Source organism: Salmo salar, chromosome 20 (assembly GCF_965601325.2).
Source record: "Salmo salar chromosome 20, fSalSal1, whole genome shotgun sequence".
Classification (NCBI taxonomy): domain Eukaryota; kingdom Metazoa; phylum Chordata; class Actinopteri; order Salmoniformes; family Salmonidae; genus Salmo; species Salmo salar.
In genome coordinates this window covers 95,022,523-95,041,030 of record NC_138310.1, presented here as the reverse complement: position 1 = coordinate 95,041,030, position 18,508 = coordinate 95,022,523, and the positions used below count along the sequence as shown (strand labels likewise).

Sequence of the window (18,508 nt, the reverse complement as noted above, 5' to 3'; positions counted from 1 at the left end):
GTCTAAAAGGATGAAAGTAATATTGGCACACCTCGCTGCTGAACCCTTCGGTGCCTGCAATCTGTGTCTTCCCCTAGATGCTGGAGTCTGAGTAATCAGAGGGTGCAATCTATGCCTCTGTCCAATGAGACGCTGGCATCTGTGCCCCAGTGCAAGTGGATGGTAATTACCTTGGAGGTTTCGAAGCTCAAGCTGGATCTGTGTGTTGCCTCACCTCTGTCCTGCCCCTAATCAAACCTGTATCGCTGCATCATGGCTCTGTTACACCCCTGTGGTAAAGTCATGGATCTTCCCTTCACTACGCAGGACGGGAGGAGATGAGGAGAAAGGAGACAGACAAACACCTGAAATAAGCTTTTTCTACGGCCAGTATTTTTCTGCATACCTCTTGAGCTGTCTGTTATAAAGAAACATTTTATGCTTCTCTACATCTCTGTAAAAATCTGAGTACAATATTGAAAAAGGAATGTCCGTTTTATTCAGTACATTTAGTCATACATTTTTGCTTGCTTTTCTAAAGTCTAGCAGCCTTGGCAGCAGGCAGACAAGATTAGTTATAAACAAGCTGCTATAACTTTATCGATAGTTTGAAATGGCTTACAGAGAAACAAAACAGTTTAGTTGTATTTATTCATCAAGAACGAATCAATAGGCTACTTAGCTTGATTAAATTAATTTACAAACATACATCCTGCAAGTCCTGCCCATCACCGGCAGCTAAATTCAAATCAAATGCTGTGTGTTGCTCTGCTCTCTCTCTCTCTCTTCGTCCACTGACGATATTGTCTGCACACACTACACTATCTAGCGTCCTGCCATGCATAGCTTTACTCCGTGGTGCACCCCGGAAATAACCTCTTACTAGGTAGAGTGACTGGGGGAGGGTACTCTTTTCCTGGTCCAATCAGAGTGATGGGGGGAGGGTACTCTTTTCCCGGTCCAGTCAGAGTGATGGGGGGAGGGTACTCTTTTCCTGGTCCAATCAGAGTGATGGGGGGAGGGTACTATTTTCCTGGTCCAATCAGAGTGATGGGGGGAGGGTACTCTTTTCCTGGTCCAATCAGAGTGACTGGGGGGAGGGTACTCTTTTCCCGGTCCAATCAGAGTGATGGGGGGAGGGTACTCTTTTCCTGGTTCAATCAGAGTTCTCTCATCCACAAAATTCCTCTGACATGCCCATGCCTTTGTTCCTCCTTTGGGCATGACACCTCTGAACCATACGATGTAGTATTTGGACACATTAATATGTAGTGTGCCCTAAGCATGGGCGCTTGACTTTGTCTGAAAGTTGGGGGTAAAACAATAAATAAATAAATAAATATTAGTATTTTACTGAAAAAAATATGTTTTTAATACATTTCCTCCAATTCTACGCTGTTGCTTCACAGAACGATCCATATTTATGAACAGAACACAACCATTTTTCTTTGGTTCTGACACAATACAATGATTTTGAACTTGTGTACTCAATTAAATAAAATACAAATATATTTGTAGAACACAAGGCCGGATATAAAATATGTGCACATTTATCTATATGCCAACTGTGAGCAACAACGCATAATTTATCATAACCATTAAATTTAACAAATCCTAATTGCTAAATTGCCCTATATTCACAGAGTGTACAAAACATTAAGAACACCTACTCTTTCCATGACTGACCAGGTGAATCCAGGGTAAAAGTTATGATCCCTTATTGATGTCGCTTGTTAAATCCACTTCAATCAGTGTAGATGAAGAGGAGGAGACAGGTTAATGAAGGATTTTTAAACCTTGAGACAAATGACACATGGGTGAATGGGCAAGACAAAAGATTTAAGTGCCTTTGAACGGGGGCATGGTAGTAGATGCCAGGCGCACCGGTCTGAGTGTGTCTCAAGAATACCAACGCTGTTTTTCACACTCAACAGTTTCCTGTGTGTATCAAGAATGGTCCACCACCCAAAGGACATCCAGCCAACTGGACACAACTGTGGGGAAGCATTGGAGTCAACATGGGACAGCATCCCTGTGGAACGCTTTCCACACCTTGTAGAGTCCGTGCCCTGGAAAATGGAGGCTGTTCTGAGGGTAAAAATGGGTGCAACTCAATATTAGGAAGGTATTCCTAATGTTTATACACTCAGTGTCTATATTTAGTGTATATTTAGTCAATAAAAAAACATGTGCCGTGTGTAAGATTGATTTATTGATGCATAATATCAACTAGTTATATTATATTATATATATATATGTTGAAACACAGTCTCAAAAAGGCAGTAACCTCACCAGTGGCACTTGCTTGTAGCAGTATATGGCATAGCCTTGATTTGTTAATTTAGCAGACGAGATATTCTTATTTCCTGAGCCCTTATCACATTCAAGACACGTCTATTTTATAGTAAAAAAAATAGAAAAACACCATGATGTGATATAACAGAATAAAATAGAAAACATTTTCCCGATGAAAAAAGTTGCCAGTCCGAAGTGATGCTTCTGGAACGGGTATTTTCAAAGAGAGATCATTTGAAACGGGGCTCAATTTGGTGAGTTGAAAGTTTTAAAAAAAATTGCACGGTTACAGACATAAATGTATCTTATTTTCGATAGACAGACATTCCATTTAGTTTATTCTGCCTGTTCTTTGGGATTTTCTACATGGACAGCTCTACAGTGATGAATTTACGGCCACAAGGCGAGACACAGGCGAGACCCAGATGCAGACACAGGAGGCAGATGGTTGGAGTCTTACAATATGTATTAATCCAATAGGGTAAGGCAAGAGAACGGTGTTGGACAGACAAAAGGGTCAAAACCAGATCAGAGTCCAGGAGGTGCAGAGTAGCAGACAGGCTCGTGGTCAAGGCAGGCAGAAAGGTCAGGCAGGCGGGTACAGAGTCCAGAACAGGCAAGGGTCAAAACCAAAACCAATCAATTCTAAATGGCACTAGCAAGTCGCAGTGGAAAATAGAACGAATGCAATTATTCCAAAAACTGCAGCTCGTTGTTGGAACACATATTTCCCTACTTCAATCAAACAGACTGTTTTTGAATTTGTGATAAAACTGTGGTCATTTGGCAAGGAATATAGCTGAAATGATACCATTTGCTTGTGGTACACGCAGCTCAAATGATATGTAACAACACCCTGAGTCCATCAGATATGAAACAACCATACGAATTTAACAGCGCAACAAAATAGATAAACTATTTTCTTTCCTTTTCATTTTAAACAGAAGTGATGCAACTAGGACGTTCTACCTGCATTGAATCAACAAAGTGGCACGTTGAGGGAAGCAAAACTCTCCAAAAATATGTGTCTAAAATCCCAAATGAATCAGGAATGAGCAGGGACAGCTATAAGGACCCCTTAGTATGAGCAGGGACAGCTATAAGGACCCCTTAGTATGAGCAGGGACAGCTATAAGGACCCCTTAGTATGAGCAGGGACAGCTATAAGGACCCCTTAGAATGAGCAGGGACAGCTATAAGGACCCCTTAGTATGAGCAGGGACAGCTATAAGGACCCCTTAGAATGAGCAGGGACAGCTATAAGGACCCCTTAGTATGAGCAGGGACAGCTATAAGGACCCCTTAGTATGAGCAGGGACAGCTATAAGGACCCCTTAGTATGAGCAGGGACAGCTATAAGGACCCCTTAGTATGAGCAGGGACAGCTATAAGGACCCCTTAGTATGAGCAGGGACAGCTATAAGGACCCCTTAGTATGAGCAGGGACAGCTATAAGGACCCCTTAGTATGAGCAGGGACAGCTATAAGGACTCCTTAGTCATGTTCTCATTACATGTAGTGCAACAAGGCCAGTCATGCTCTGGAAAAATCTCTACTTCTGATGGATTTGCTGTGCTAGATGTTGTTTTATGTTCTAAATCTAGAAAAACAATGTCTGAAATGCTAACGAATTTAGCCCTGGAGCATTTCTAAAGGGCTATAAAACAAAACAAAAATACGTTTGGAGATTTGTATAATAGACATGAATCCAGGTAGTTGCATTTTATGAGAAAACAATAGGAGGGTGTTCCTTTACATAGTGTGATAACTGATAATCTGATCTATCAAAATATATATTTCAAATTTTGTTTTTGGGGGAAAAATGTGAGATTGTCCCGTCTTTCAAGAATCTCTGACATACTAGTTAGTCTAGATGTTAATCTCTGACATACTAGTTAGTCTAGATGTTAATCCCTGACATACTAGTTAGTCTAGATGTTAATCCATGACATACTAGTTAGATTAGATGTTAATCCCTGACATACTAGTTAGTCTAGATGTTAATCCCTGACATACTAGTTAGTCTAGATGTTAATCCCTGACATACGAGTTAGCCTAGACGTTAATCCCTGACATACGAGTTAGCCTAGATGTTAATCCCTGACATACTAGTTAGATTAGATGTTAATCCCTGACATACGAGTTAGACTAGATATTAATCTTTTTTTATCTAGACTTGGATTTAAAGAGGCTTTGAAAGGTTTCAAGACACAGACTGTATCATGTAATTGGTTGCCATGACTAGCCATAAACAAGAAAGCATAAAGAAGAAGAATTCATTGGCTTAATAAAGAAATGAAATTGGAACATAAAACAGACCAGCCACAGTACATGTACCGTGTGTAAATGCAGTTGTTTTGGAAAGCATTTCATTCTATAAATTTGCTAGTTCTACAGAAAGCTTTAATATGACAGCAAGTATCTAGTTCTTCATTATCCCCACATCTCAACATGTACAGCCATTATCCCACATCTCAACATGTCGTCATTATCCCACATCTCAACATGTACAGCCATTATCCCACATCTCAACATGTACAGCCATTATCCCACATCTCAACATGTCGTCATTATCCCACATCTCAACATGTACAGCCATTATCCCACATCTCAACATGTACAGCCATTATCCCACATCTCAACATGTCGTCATTATCGCACATCTCAACATGTCGTCATTATCCCACATCTCAACATGTACAGTCATTATCCCACATCTCAACATGTACAGCCATTATCCCACATCTCAACATGTCGTCATTATCCCACATCTCAACATGTACAGCCATTATCCCACATCTCAACATGTACAGCCATTATCCCACATCTCAACATGTCGTCATTATCCCACATCTCAACATGTACAGTCATTATCCCACATCTCAACATGTACAGCCATTATCCCACATCTCAACATGTCGTCATTATCCCACATCTCAACATGTACAGCCATTATCCCACATCTCAACATGTCGTCATTATCCCACATCTCAACATGTCGTCATTATCCCACATCTCAACAGACTCCTAATCGTTTATGGTCTTTATTTCCATCGATAAAACAAGGGAGAGTGTGTGAGTCCATTCGTGAGTGTGTAGGTGTGTCCGTCCTACCGTCTATTATGTCTTATGCGTGTGTGTGTGTGTGTGTGTGTGTGTGTGTGTGTGTGTGTGTGTGTGTGTGTGTGTGTGTGTGTGTGTGTGTGTGTGTGTGTGTGTGTGTGTGTGTGTGTGTGTGTGTGTGTGTGTGTGTGTGTGTGTGTGTGTGTGTGTGTGTGTGTGTGTGTGTGATGTGTGTGTATGTGGTGCTGGTGGTATTCCTGAAGTCTGGTGCTTCATGTGGTCACTAGCTGTATCTGTCATTAGTTCAACTGTTCTATAAAGTCCTGAAAGGGTCTACAGATGAGCAGCTCAACTTATGTAATGTTTGTTGTAGTGTTCACAAACGCTCGTAGTACAAAACACACACACACACACACACACACACACACACACACATACATACACACACCCACTTACACTCATGAAAAATTCATTTAATAAAAGGGATAATGGTAAACAGACCCTGAGTGTTATTGCCAATGTGCTGTTAGCCATCAGACATGTCTTTGGTGTCCTAATGGATTTGGAGGTGTGATGGGTCAAACACTGGGGTGGGATGCCTGGTGCACACAGCAGCAGGTCTTAGTAATACATTTACGTCATTTAGCAGACGCTCTTATCCGCTCTTATCCATTTCATACAATTTCATACATTTTTTTTTTTTTGTTCTGTGCTGGCTCCCCGTGGGAATCGAACCCACAACCCTGGTGTTGCAAACACCATGCTCTACCAACTGAGCTACAGGGAATGCTAGGTGTTAGTAATGGATGCTAGGTGTTAGTAATGGATGCTAGGTGTTAGTAATGGATGCTAGGTGTTGGTAATGGATGCAAGGTGTTAGTAATGGATGCTAGGTGTTAGTAATGGATGCTAGGTGTTAGTAATGGATGCTAGGTGTTAGTAATGGATGCTAGGTGTTAGTAGTGGATGCTAGGTGTTGGTAATGGATGCTAGGTGTTGGTAATGGATGCTAGGTGTTAGTAATTGGATGCTAGGTGTTAGTAATGGATGCTAGGTGTTAGTAATGGATGCTAGGTGTTAGTAATGGATGCTAGGTGTTGGTAATGGATGCTAGGTGTTAGTAATGGATGCTAGGTGTTAGTAATGGATGCTAGCAGCAGAAGGTGTTAGTAATGGATGCTAGGTGTTAGTAATGGATGCTAGGTGTTAGTAATGGATGTTAGGTGTTAGTAATGGATGCTAGGTGTTAGTAATGGATGCTAGGTGTTAGTAATGGATGCTAGGTGTTAGTAATGGATGCTAGGTGTTGGTAATGGATGCTAGGTGTTAGTAATGGGTGCTAGGTGTTAGTAATGGATGCTAGGTGTTAGTAATGGATGCTAGGTGTTAGTAATGGATGCTAGGTGTTAGTAATGGATGCTAGGTGTTAGTAATGGATGCTAGCAGCAGAAGGTGTTAGTAATGGATGATAGGTGTTAGTAATGGATGCTAGGTGTTAGTAATGGATGCTAGGTGTTAGTAATGGATGCTAGGTGTTAGTAGTGGATGCTAGGTGTTAGTAATGGATGCTAGGTGTTAGTAATGGATGCTAGGTGTTTGTAATGGATGCTAGGTGTTAGTAATGGATGCTAGGTGTTAGTAATGGATGCTAGGTGTTAGTAATGGATGCTAGCAGCAGAAGGTGTTAGTAATGGATGCTAGGTGTTAGTAATGGATGCTAGGTGTTAGTAATGGATGCTAGGTGTTAGTAATGGATGCTAGGTGTCAGTAATTGATGCTAACAGCAGAAGGTGTTAATAATGGATGCTAGGTGTTAGTAATGGATGCTAGGTGTTAGTAATGGATGCTAGGTGTTAGTAATGGATGCTAGGTGTTAGTAATGGATGCTAGGTGTTAGTAATGGATGCTAACAGCAGAAGGTGTTAGTAATGGATGCTAGGTGTTAGTAATGGATGCTAGGTGTTAGTAATGGATGCTAGGTGTTAGTAATGGATGCTAGGTGTTAGTAATGGATGCTAGGTGTTAGTAATGGATGCTAGGTGTTAGTAATGGATGCTAGGTGTTAGTAATGGATGCTAGGTTTTAGTAATGGATGCTAGGTGTTAGTAATGGATGCTAACAGCAGAAGGTGTTAGTAATGGATGCTAGGTGTCAGTAATTGATGCTAACAGCAGAAGGTGTTAGTAATGGATGCTAGGTGTTAGTAGTGGATGCTAGGTGTTAGTAATGGATGCTAGGTGTTAGTAATGAATGCTAGGTGTTAGTAATGGATGCTAGGTGTTAGTAATGGATGCTAGGTGTTAGTAATGGATGCTAGGTGTTAGTAATCAAATCAAATTTATTTTTATATTGCCCTTCGTACATCAGCTGATATTCTCAAAGTGCTGTACAGAAACCCAGCCTAAAACCCCAAACAGCAAGCAAAGCATGTGAAAGAAGCACGGTGGCTAGGAAAAACTCCCTAGGAAAAACTCCCTAGAAAGGCCAAAAACCGAGGAAGAAACCTAGAGAGGAACCAGGCTATGAGGGGTGGCCAGTCCTCTTCTGGCTGTGCAGGGTGGATATTATAACAGAACATGGTCAAAATGTTAAAATGTTAAAATGTTCATAAATGACCAGCATGGTCAAATAATAATAATCATAGTAGTTGTCGAGGGTGCAACAAGCACGTCCGGTGAACAGGTCAGGGTTCCATAGCCGCAGGCAGAACAGTTGAAACTGGAGCAGCAGCACGGCCAGGTGGACTGGGGACAGCAAGGAGTCATCATACCAGGTAGTCCTGAGGCATGGTCCTAGGGCTCAGGTCCTCCGAGAGAAAGACAGAAAGAGAGAAAGAGAGAATTAGAGAGAGCATATTTAAATACACACAGGACACCGGATAAGACAAGAGAAATACTCCAGATGTAACAGACTGACCCTAGCCCCCCGACACATAAACTACTGCAGCATAAATACTGGAGGCTGAGAGAGGAGGGATCAGAAGACACTGTGGCCCCATCCGATGATACCCCCGGACAGGGCCAAACAGGCAGGATATAACCCCACCCACTTTGCCAAAGCACAGCCCCCACACCACTAGAGGGATGTCTCCAACCACCAACTTACCGTCCTAAGACAAGGCCGAGTATAGCCCACAACGATCTCCGCCATGGCACAACCCAAGGGGGGGGCGCCAACCCAGACAGGAAGACCACGTCAGTGACTCAACCCACTCAAGTGACGCACCCCTCCCATGGACGGCATGGAAGAACACCAGTAGGCCAGTGACTCAGCCCCTGTAAAAGGGTTAGAGGCAGAGAATCCCAGTGGAAAGAGGGGAACCGGCAAGGCAGAGACAGCAAGGGCGGTTCGTTGCTCCAGCCTTTCCGTTCACCTTCACACTCCTGGGCCAGACTATACTTAATCATAGGACCTACTGAAGAGATAAGTCTTCAGTAAAGACTTAAAGGTTGAGACTGAGTCTGCGTCTCTCACATTGGTAGGCAGACCATTCCATAAAAATGGAGCTCTATAGGAGAAAGCCCTACCTCCAGCCGTTTGCTTAGAAATTCTAGGGACAATTAGGAGGCCTGCGTCTTGTGACCGTAGCGTACGTGTAGGTATGTACGGCAGGACCAAATCGTAAAGATAGGTAGGAGCAAGCCCATGTAATGCTTTGTAGGTTAGCAGTAAAACCTTGAAATCAGCCCTTGCCTTAACAGGAAGCCAGTGTAGGGAGGCTAGCACTGGAGTAATATGATGACATTTTTTGGTTCTAGTCAGGATTCTAGCAGCCGTATTTAGCACTAACTGAAGTTTATTTAGTGCTTTATCCGGGTAGCCGGAAAGTAGAGCATTGCAGTAGTCCAGCCTAGAAGTAACAAAAGCATGGATTAATTTTTCTGCGTCATTTTTGGACAGAAAATTTCTGATTTTTGCAATGTTACATAGATGGAAAAAAGCTGTCCTTGAAACAGTCTTGATATGTTCTTCAAAAGAGAGATCAGGGTCCAGAGTAACGCCGAGGTCCTTCACTGTTTTTTTTGAGACGACTGTACAACCATCCAGATTAATTGTCAGATTCAACAGAAGATCTCTTTGTTTCTTGGGACCTAGAACAAGCATCTCTGTTTTGTCCGAGTTTAAAAGTAGAAAGTTTGCAGCCATCCACTTCTTTATGTCTGAAACACAGGCTTCTAGCGAGGCAATTTTGGGGCTTCACCATGTTTCATTGAAATGTACAGCTGTGTGTCGTCCGCATAGCAGTGAAATTTAACATTATGTTTTCGAATGACATCCCCAAGAGGTAAAATATATAGTGAAAACAATAGTGGTCCTAAAACGGAACCTTGAGGAACACCGAAATTTACAATTGATTTGTCAGAGGACAAACCATTCACAGAGACAAACTGATATCTTTCTGACAGATAAGATCTAAACCAGGCCAGAACTTGTCCACGTAGACCAATTTGGGTTTCCAATCTCTCCAAAAGAATGTGGTGATCGATGGTATCAAAAGCGGCACTAAGATCTAGGAGCACGAGGACAGATGCAGAGCCTCGGTCTGACGTCATTAAAAGGTCATTTACCACCTTCACAAGTGCAGTCTCAGTGCTATGATGGGGTCTAAAACCAGACTGAAGCGTTTCGTATACATTGTTTGTCTTCAGGAAGGCAGTGAGTTGCTGTGCAACAGCTTTTTCAATTTTTTTTGAGAGGAATGGAAGATTCGATATAGGCCGATAGTTTTTTTATAATTTCTGGTTCAAGATTCGGCTTTTTCAAGAGAGGCTTTATTACTGCCACTTTTAGTGAGCTTGGTACACATCCGGTGGATAGAGAGCCGTTTATTATGTTCAACATAGGAGGGCCAAGCACAGGAAGCAGCTCTTTCAGTAGTTTAGTTGGAATAGGGTCCAGTATGCAGCTTGAGGGTTTGGAGGCCATGATTATTTTCATCATTGCGTCAAGAGATATAGTACTAAAACACTTTAGTATCTCCCTTGATCCTAGGTCCTGGCAGAGTTGTGCAGACTCAGGACAATGGAGCTTTGGAGGAATACCCAGATTTAAAGAGGAGTCTGTAATTTGCTTTCTAATGATCATGATCTTTTCCTCAAAGAAGTTCATAAATGTATTACTGCTGAAGTGAAAGCCATCCTCCATTTGCGAAGGCTGCTTTTTAGTTAGCTTTGCGACAGTATCAAAAAGAAATTTCGGATTGTTCTTATTTTCCTCAATTAAGTTGGAAAAATAGGATGATCGAGCAGCAGTAAGGGCTCTTCGATACTGCACGGTACTGTCTTTCCAAGCTAGTCGGAAGACTTCCAGTATGGTGTGGCGCCATTTCCGTTCCAATTTTCTGGAAGCTTGCTTCAGAGCTCGTGTATTTTCTGTATACCAGAGAGCTAGTTTCTTATGACAGATGTTTTTTGTTTTTAGGGGTGCAACTGCATCTAGGGTATTGCGCAAGGTTAAATTGAGTTCCTCGGTTAGGTGGTTAACTGATTTTTGTCCTCTGGCGTCCTTGGGTAGGCAGAGGCAGTCTGGAAGGGCATCAAGGAATCTTTGGGTTGTCTGAGAATTTATAGCACGACTTTTAATGCTCCTTGGTTGGGGTCTGAGCAGATTATTTGTTGCAATTGCAAACGTAATAAAATGGTGGTCCGATAGTCCAGGATTATGAGGAAAAACATTTAGATCCACAACATTTATTCCATGGGACAAAACTAGGTCCAGAGTATGACTGTGGCAGTGAGTAGGTCCAGAGACATGTTGGACAAAACCCACTGAGTCGATGATGGTTCCAAAAGCCTTTTGGAGTGGGTCTGTGGACTTTTCCATGTGAATGTTAAAGTCACCAAAAATTTGAATATTATCTGCTATGACTACAAGATCCGATAGGAATTCAGGGAACTCAGTGAGGAACACTGCATATGGCCCAGGAGGCCTATAAACAGTAGCTATAAAAAGTGAGTGAGTAGGCTGCATAGATTTCATGACTAGAAGCTCAAAAGACGAAAACGTCATTGTTGGTTTTTTTTTTGTAAATTGAAATTTGCTATCGTAAATGTTAGCAACACCTCCGCCTTTGCCGGATGCACGGGGGGTAAGGTCACTAATGTAACCAGGGGGTGAGGCCTCATTTAACACAGTAAATTCATCAGGCTTAAGCCATGTTTCAGTCAGGCCAATCACATCAAGATTATTATCAGTGATTAGTTCATTGACTATAACTGCCTTGGAAGTGAGGGATCTAACATTAAGTAACCCAATTTTGAGATGTGAGGTATCACAATCTCTTTCAATAATGGCAGGAATGGAGGAGGTCTTTATACTAGTGAGATTGCTAAAGCGAACACCGCCATTTTTAATTTTGCCCAACCTAGATCGAGGCACAGACACGGTCTCAATGGGGAAAGCTGAGCTGACTACGCTGACTGTGCTAGTGGCAGACTCCACTAAGCTGGCAGGCTGGCTAACAGCCTGCTGCCTGGCCTGCACCCTATTTCATTGTGGAGCTAGAGGAGTTAGAGCCCTGTCTATGTTCGTAGATAAGATGAGAGCACCCCTCCAGCTAGGATGGAGTCCGTCACTCCTCAACAGGCCAGGCTTGGTCCTGTTTGTGGGTGAGTCCCAGAACGAGGGCCAATTATCTACAAATTCTATCTTTTGGGAGGGGCAGAAAACAGTTTTCAACCAGCGATTGAGTTGTGAGACTCTGCTGTAGAGCTCATCACTCCCCCTAACTGGGAGGGGGCCAGAGACAATTAATCGATGCCGACACATCTTTCTAGCTGATTTACACGCTGAAGCTATGTTGCGCATGGTGACCTCTGACTGTTTCATCCTAACATCGTTGGTGCCGACGTGGATAACAATATCTCTATACTCTCTACACTCGCCAGTTTTAGCTTTAGCCAGCACCGTCTTTAGATTAGCCTTAACGTCGGTAGCCCTGCCCCCTGGTAAACAGTGTATGATCGCTGGATGATTAGTTTTAAGTCTAATACTGCGGGTAATGGAGTCGCCAATGACTAGGGTTTTCAATTTGTCAGAGCTAATGGTGGGAGCCGTCGGCGTCTCAGACCCCACAACGGGAGGAGTAGAGACCAGAGAGTCTCGGCCTCCGACTCCGACTCGCTTAATGGGGAGAACCGGTTGAAAGTTTCTGTCGGCTGAATAAGCGACACCGGTTGAGCATTCCTACAGCGTTTCCCTCCAGAAGCCATGAGAAAGTTGTCCGGCTGCGGGGACCGTGCGAGGGGGTTTATACTAACGTTACTATCTGTACTTACTGGTGGCACAGACGCTGTTTCATCCTTTCCTACACTGAAATTACCCTTGCCTAACAATCGCGTCTGAAGCTGGGCTTGCAGCACAGCTATCCTTGCCGTAAGGCGATCGTTCTCCTGTATATTATAAGTACAACGACTGCAATTAGAAGGCATCATGTTAATGTTACTCTAGCTTCGGCTGTTTGAAGTCCTGACGAACCATGTCCAGATAAAACCTCCGGGGTGAAAAAGTTGAATGAAAAAAGTTGAGTGAGGGAAAAAGTAAAAATATACGGTAATGAAAAAGTAAAAAAACGTCAGGTATCAAAGTAAGATCGGCAACAAAAACGCACAGCAGCGTAAACAAGTCTGCAAGTTGTGTTAGTAATGGATGCTAGGTGTTAGTAATGGATGCCAGGTGTTAGTAATGGATGCTAGGTTTTAGTAATGGATGCTAGGTGTTAGTAATGGATGCTAACAGCAGAAGGTGTTAGTAATGGATGCTAGGTGTTAGTAATGGATGCTAGGTGTTTGTAATGGATGCTAGGTGTTAGTAATGAATGCTAGGTGTTAGTAATGGATGCTAGGTGTTAGTAATGGATGCTAGGTGTTAGTAATGGATGCTAGGTGTTAGTAATGGATGCTAGGTGTTAGTAATGGATGCTAGGTGTTAGTAATGGATGCTAGGTTTTAGTAATGGATGCTAGGTGTTAGTAATGGATGCTAGGTGTTAGTAATGGATGCTAGGTGTTAGTAATGGATGCTAGGTGTTAGTAATGGATGCTAGGTGTTAGTAATGGATGCTAGGTGTTAGTAATGGATGCTAGGTGTTAGTAATGGATGCTAGGTGTTTGTAATGGATGCTAGGTGTTAGTAATGGATGCTAGGTGTTAGTAATGGATGCTAGGTGTTAATAATGGATTATAGGTGTTAGTAATGGATGCTAGGTGTTAGTAATGGATGCTAGGTGTTAGTAATGGATGCTAGGTGTTAGTAATGGATGCTAGGTGTTAGTAATGGATGCTAGGTTTTAGTAATGGATGCTAGGTGTTAGTAATGGATGCTAGCAGCAGAAGAATGTCAGTTGAATGACAAGGCGGGACATGGCTGGGGACTGTCTTTCGTCTTATAGCTCTCTTTCCTCTGTTGTCGTGTTTTACAGGTCTAATGGGAGAATATGAGCCTAAAATCGAGGTGCATTTCCCCCTGTCTGTCCCGGCTGCCAGAGGAGTCACTGTGAGGCTGGAGTGTTTCGCCCTTGGGAAGTAAGTACAGAAACATGCAAACTGTATTAAACCCCTGAACATACATATTCTCCATGGTGAAATTTAGGGATACAATTTGTAGGATTAATATCATCCCAATTCCTGGAATAAAAAGGACATCTGGGAGTTCATCAAACAGGATTTCTGGAAAACTTGGGAAGTTTGGGAAATTTACCAGAATTTTGCCTCCCTGAGCAAAATCCACCAGTAGATCCACTTCCACTGAACAAAAAATATAAACGCAACATGTAAAGAGCCCAGACATGTTCATACGTGTAAAAAGCTTCCATCCCTGTTAGTGAGCATTTCTCCTTTGCCAAGATAATCCATCAACCTGACAGGTGTGGCATATCAAGAATGCTGATTAAACAGCATGGTCATGAAACACTCTAAAATGTGCAGTTTTGTTACAAAACACAATGCCACAGATGTCTAAACATTGGCATGCTGACTGCAGGAATGTCCACCAGAGGTGTTGCCGGAGAATTGAATGTTCAAGTCTCAACCATAAGCCGCCTTCAACGTTGTTTTAGAGAATTTGGCAGTACGTCCAACTGGCCTCACAACCGCAGACCACGTGTAACCACGCCAACCGAGGACCCCCACATCCGGCTTCTTCACCTGTGGGATGGTCTGAGACCAGCCACCTGGACACCTGATGAAACTGTGGGTTTGCACAACCAAAGAATTTCTGCACAAACTGTCAGAAACCGTCTCAGGGAATCTCCTCTGCGTGCTCATCGTCCTCACGAGGGTCTTGACCTGACTGCAGATTGTTGCTGTAACTGTGAAAGATGGATCCGGCCAAGGTTAGGGCTGTGAAAGATGGATCCGGCCAAGGTTAGGGCTGTGAAAGATGGATCCAGTCAAGGTTAGGGCTGTGAAAGATGGATCAAGCCAAGGTTAGGGCTGTGAAAGATGGATCCAGTCAAGGTTAGGGCTGTGAAAGATGGATCAAGCCAAGGTTAGGGCTGTGAAAGATGGATCCGGCCAAGGTTAGGGCTGTGAAAGATTGATCCGGTCAAGGTTAGGGCTGTGAAAGATGGAGCCGCCCAAGGTTAGGGCTGTGAAAGATGGATCCGGCCAAGGTTACGGCTGCGAAAGATGTAAACAATTGTGTACGCTGCTAAAATGAGTGTCAGGCAGCCCACGGTGGCAGGTTTCAGACAGACAAATGGTCATGACAACATGTTAGTTGGTTGAAGATGTTTTTCAGCCTCTTAATGCAAAGCTTTAATTAAGGGATGTTTTCCATAACAAATTACTTTTTAGTTTCCAACCATAATCCTGTATCATCCCTACTTCATATTTTGGTTTAGAATTATTATTTGTGTTGAATAATGTATGACTGAGTTCTATCTAGAGACAGCTTCTAATCTGACTCTAACACTAAAGGAACCTGGTAATTATTTATATTGCTTTCAAGGGGCTGATATCTAAGTCAGTCATTTACAGTTAATTATCCACTTTAGAATAAGTCATTACCAAAACCTATAGACATTGTCCTGACTGCATGCTTACTCTGCCATCTCCTCCTCTGACTGCATGCTTACTCTCCCATCTCCTCCTCTGACTGCATCCTTACTCTCCCATCTACTGCCCCGTCTCCTCCTCTGACTGCATCCTTACTCTCCCATCTCCTTCGATGGCTACATCCTTACTCTCCCATCCCCTCCCCTGACTGCATCCTTACTCTCCCGTCTCCTTCGATGGCTGCATCCTTATTCTCCCATCCCCTCCTCTGACTGCATCCTTACTCTCCCATCCCCTCCTCTGACTGCATGCTTACGTTCCCATCTCCTCTCCCATCCCCTCTCCCATCTCCTCCTCTGACTGCATGCTTACTCTCCCATCTCCTCCTCTGACTGCATGCTTACGCTCCCATCCCCTCCCCTGACTGCATCCTTACTCTCCCATCCCCTCCGATGGCTACATCCTTACTCTCCCATCTACTGCCCCGTCTCCTCCCCTGACTGCATCCTTACTCTCCCATCCCCTCCTCTGACTGCATGCTTACTCTCCCATCCCCTCCCCTGACTGCATCCTTACTCTCCCATCCCCTCCGATGGCTACATCCTTACTCTCCCATCCCTTCCGATGGCTACATCCTTACTCTCCCATCCCCTCCGATGGCTACATCCTTACTCTCCCATCCCCTCCTCTGACTGCATCCTTACTCTCCCATCCCCTCCGATGGCTACATCCTTACTCTCCCATCCCCTCCCCTGACTGCATCCTTACTCTCCCATCCCCTCCTCTGACTGCATGCTTACTCTCCCATCCCCTCCCCTGACTGCATCCTTACTCTCCCATCCCCTCCGATGGCTACATCCTTACTCTCCCATCCCTTCCGATGGCTACATCCTTACTCTCCCATCCCCTCCGATGGCTACATCCTTACTCTCCCATCCCCTCCTCTGACTGCATCCTTACTCTCCCATCCCCTCCGATGGCTACATCCTTACTCTCCCATCCCCTCCTCTGACTGCATCCTTACTCTCCCATCCCCTCCGATGGCTACATCCTTACTCTCCCATCCCCTCCGATGGCTACATCCTTACTCTCCCATCCCCTCCCCTGGCTACATCCTTACTCTCCCATCCCCTCCTCTGACTGCATCCTTACTCTCCCATCCCCTCCCCTGACTGCATCCTTACTCTCCCATCCCCTCCCCTGACTGCATCCTTACTCTCCCATCCTCTCAGATGGCTACATCCTTACTCTCCCATCCCCTCCCCTGACTGCATCCTTACTCTCCCATCCCCTCCTCTGACTGCATCCTTACTCTCCCGTCCCCTCCCCTGACTACATCCTTACTCTCCCATCTCCTCCTCTGACTGCATCCTTACTCTCCCGTCCCCTCCCCTGACTGCATCCTTACTCTCCCGTCCCCTCCCCTGACTGCATCCTTACTCTCCCATCTCCTTCGATGGCTACATGCTTACTCTCCCATCCCCTCCTCTGACTGCATCCTTACTCTCCCGTCCCCTCCCCTGACTGCATCCTTACTCTCCCGTCCCCTCCCCTGACTGCATCCTTACTCTCCCATCCCCTCCCCTGGCTACATCCTTACTCTCCCATCCCCTCCTCTGACTGCATCCTTACTCTCCCATCTCCTTCGATGGCTACATCCTTACTCTCCCATCCCCTCCCCTGGCTACATCCTTACTCTCCCATCCCCTCCCCTGACTGCATCCTTACTCACCCATCTCCTGCCCTGACTGCATGCTTACTCAAACATTATGATTTTACCACTAAGGGAGGTCAATGTCAGTGTGCTCAAGGGGACAACATGAAATTGGATTATAGAATAGAAACAGCTTGTAGCAAGTCCTTATTTCTGATGTAATAATAAAAGTAACAATACGTCTAGCTTCCAGCACTAGAACATTCTCTGAACATACCTTGTGTATGGAGATGTAGAGTAGAAATGTCTGCACCCCTTATGTCATGCCTGCACCCCTTTTTAATGTGTGTAACCCTTATGTCATGTCTGGAAGCTAGACGTATTGTAACTGGAGATATTACATCAGAAATAAGGACTTGCTACAAGCTGTTTCTATTCTATAATCCAATCTCATGTTGTCCCCTTGAGCAAACTGACATTGACCTCCCTTAGTGGTAAAATCATTATGTTTGACAACCAATACACACTGTAAGGGTTTCAGACATCCCTTCAGTCCATTAGAGCAGACAGCAGTCAGACATCCCTTCAGTCCATTAGAGCAGACAGCAGTCAGACATCCCTTCAGTCCATTAGAGCAGACAGCAGTCAGACATCCCTTCAGTCCATTAGAGCAGACAGCAGTCAGACATCCCTTCAGTCCATTAGAGCAGACAGCAGTCAGACATCCCTTCACTCCATTAGAGCAGACAGCGCTCAGACATCCCTTCACTCCACGTATAAAAATGTCCTTGTGAATTTTGAACAGATGAACATTCTACAAGTGATGTAACATCTGGGCCGAGTGATGGATGATGTGAACTGTCCTCTCTCCAGTCTCCTATATAATCCTGTCAACTGTCCTCTCTCCAGTCCTACTATCCACAATATTTTCCAACTGTTATTTCCTGTTCTGACTATTAATTGTGCAGATTTATTAGGATGTAATCCTTTACTCTCCTTTCCTGCTAGTCCTTTCACCTTGGATTTTAACCCTCTCCTCTCCTGTTAGTCCTTTCACCTTGGATTTTAACCCTTTCCTCTCCTGTTAGTCCAGTCCCGACAATCACGTGGAGGAAGATGAACGGTAACATCCCTAAGAAGGCTCGTCTGAGAAAGTCCCAGGCTGTTCTGGAGATCCCCAATGTCCAACTGGAAGACTCAGGGACCTACGAGTGTAAAGCTGAGAACCCCAGGGGAGGAACCGCTTTCAAGGGATACCTCCAGGTCTACAGTAAGTTATGCGACGGTTGGACTGGAGCCACGTTGTTCTAGTGTTAATATGGTATTGGTAGAGACCGCTGTGCTTTTGTTTCATTGGGCAGTTTGTTCTGGTTTGGACTTGACTGATACTACTAGGATTCTAGTGTGTTTGTGCCCGTTCTCTAACCCAGTCCCGTCTGCTCCCTGATACCTACTGTAGAATATCCATCAACCCAGTCCCGTCTGCTCCCTGATACCTACTGTAGAATATCTATCAACCCAGT

General features: G+C 44.1%; 1 protein-coding gene across 1 annotated transcript in view; it reads left to right on the top strand.

The window, feature by feature from the left end:
- Positions 1-18,508, top strand: part of LOC106581589 (contactin-5) — a 483,973-nt gene that overhangs the window by 261,572 nt on the left and 203,893 nt on the right. The window contains exons 8-9 of the mRNA XM_082966829.1: positions 13,756-13,858; positions 18,074-18,255. Coding sequence (XP_082822955.1) covers positions 13,756-13,858; positions 18,074-18,255 — 285 coding nt within the window. The remainder of the gene's footprint in view (positions 1-13,755; positions 13,859-18,073; positions 18,256-18,508) is intronic.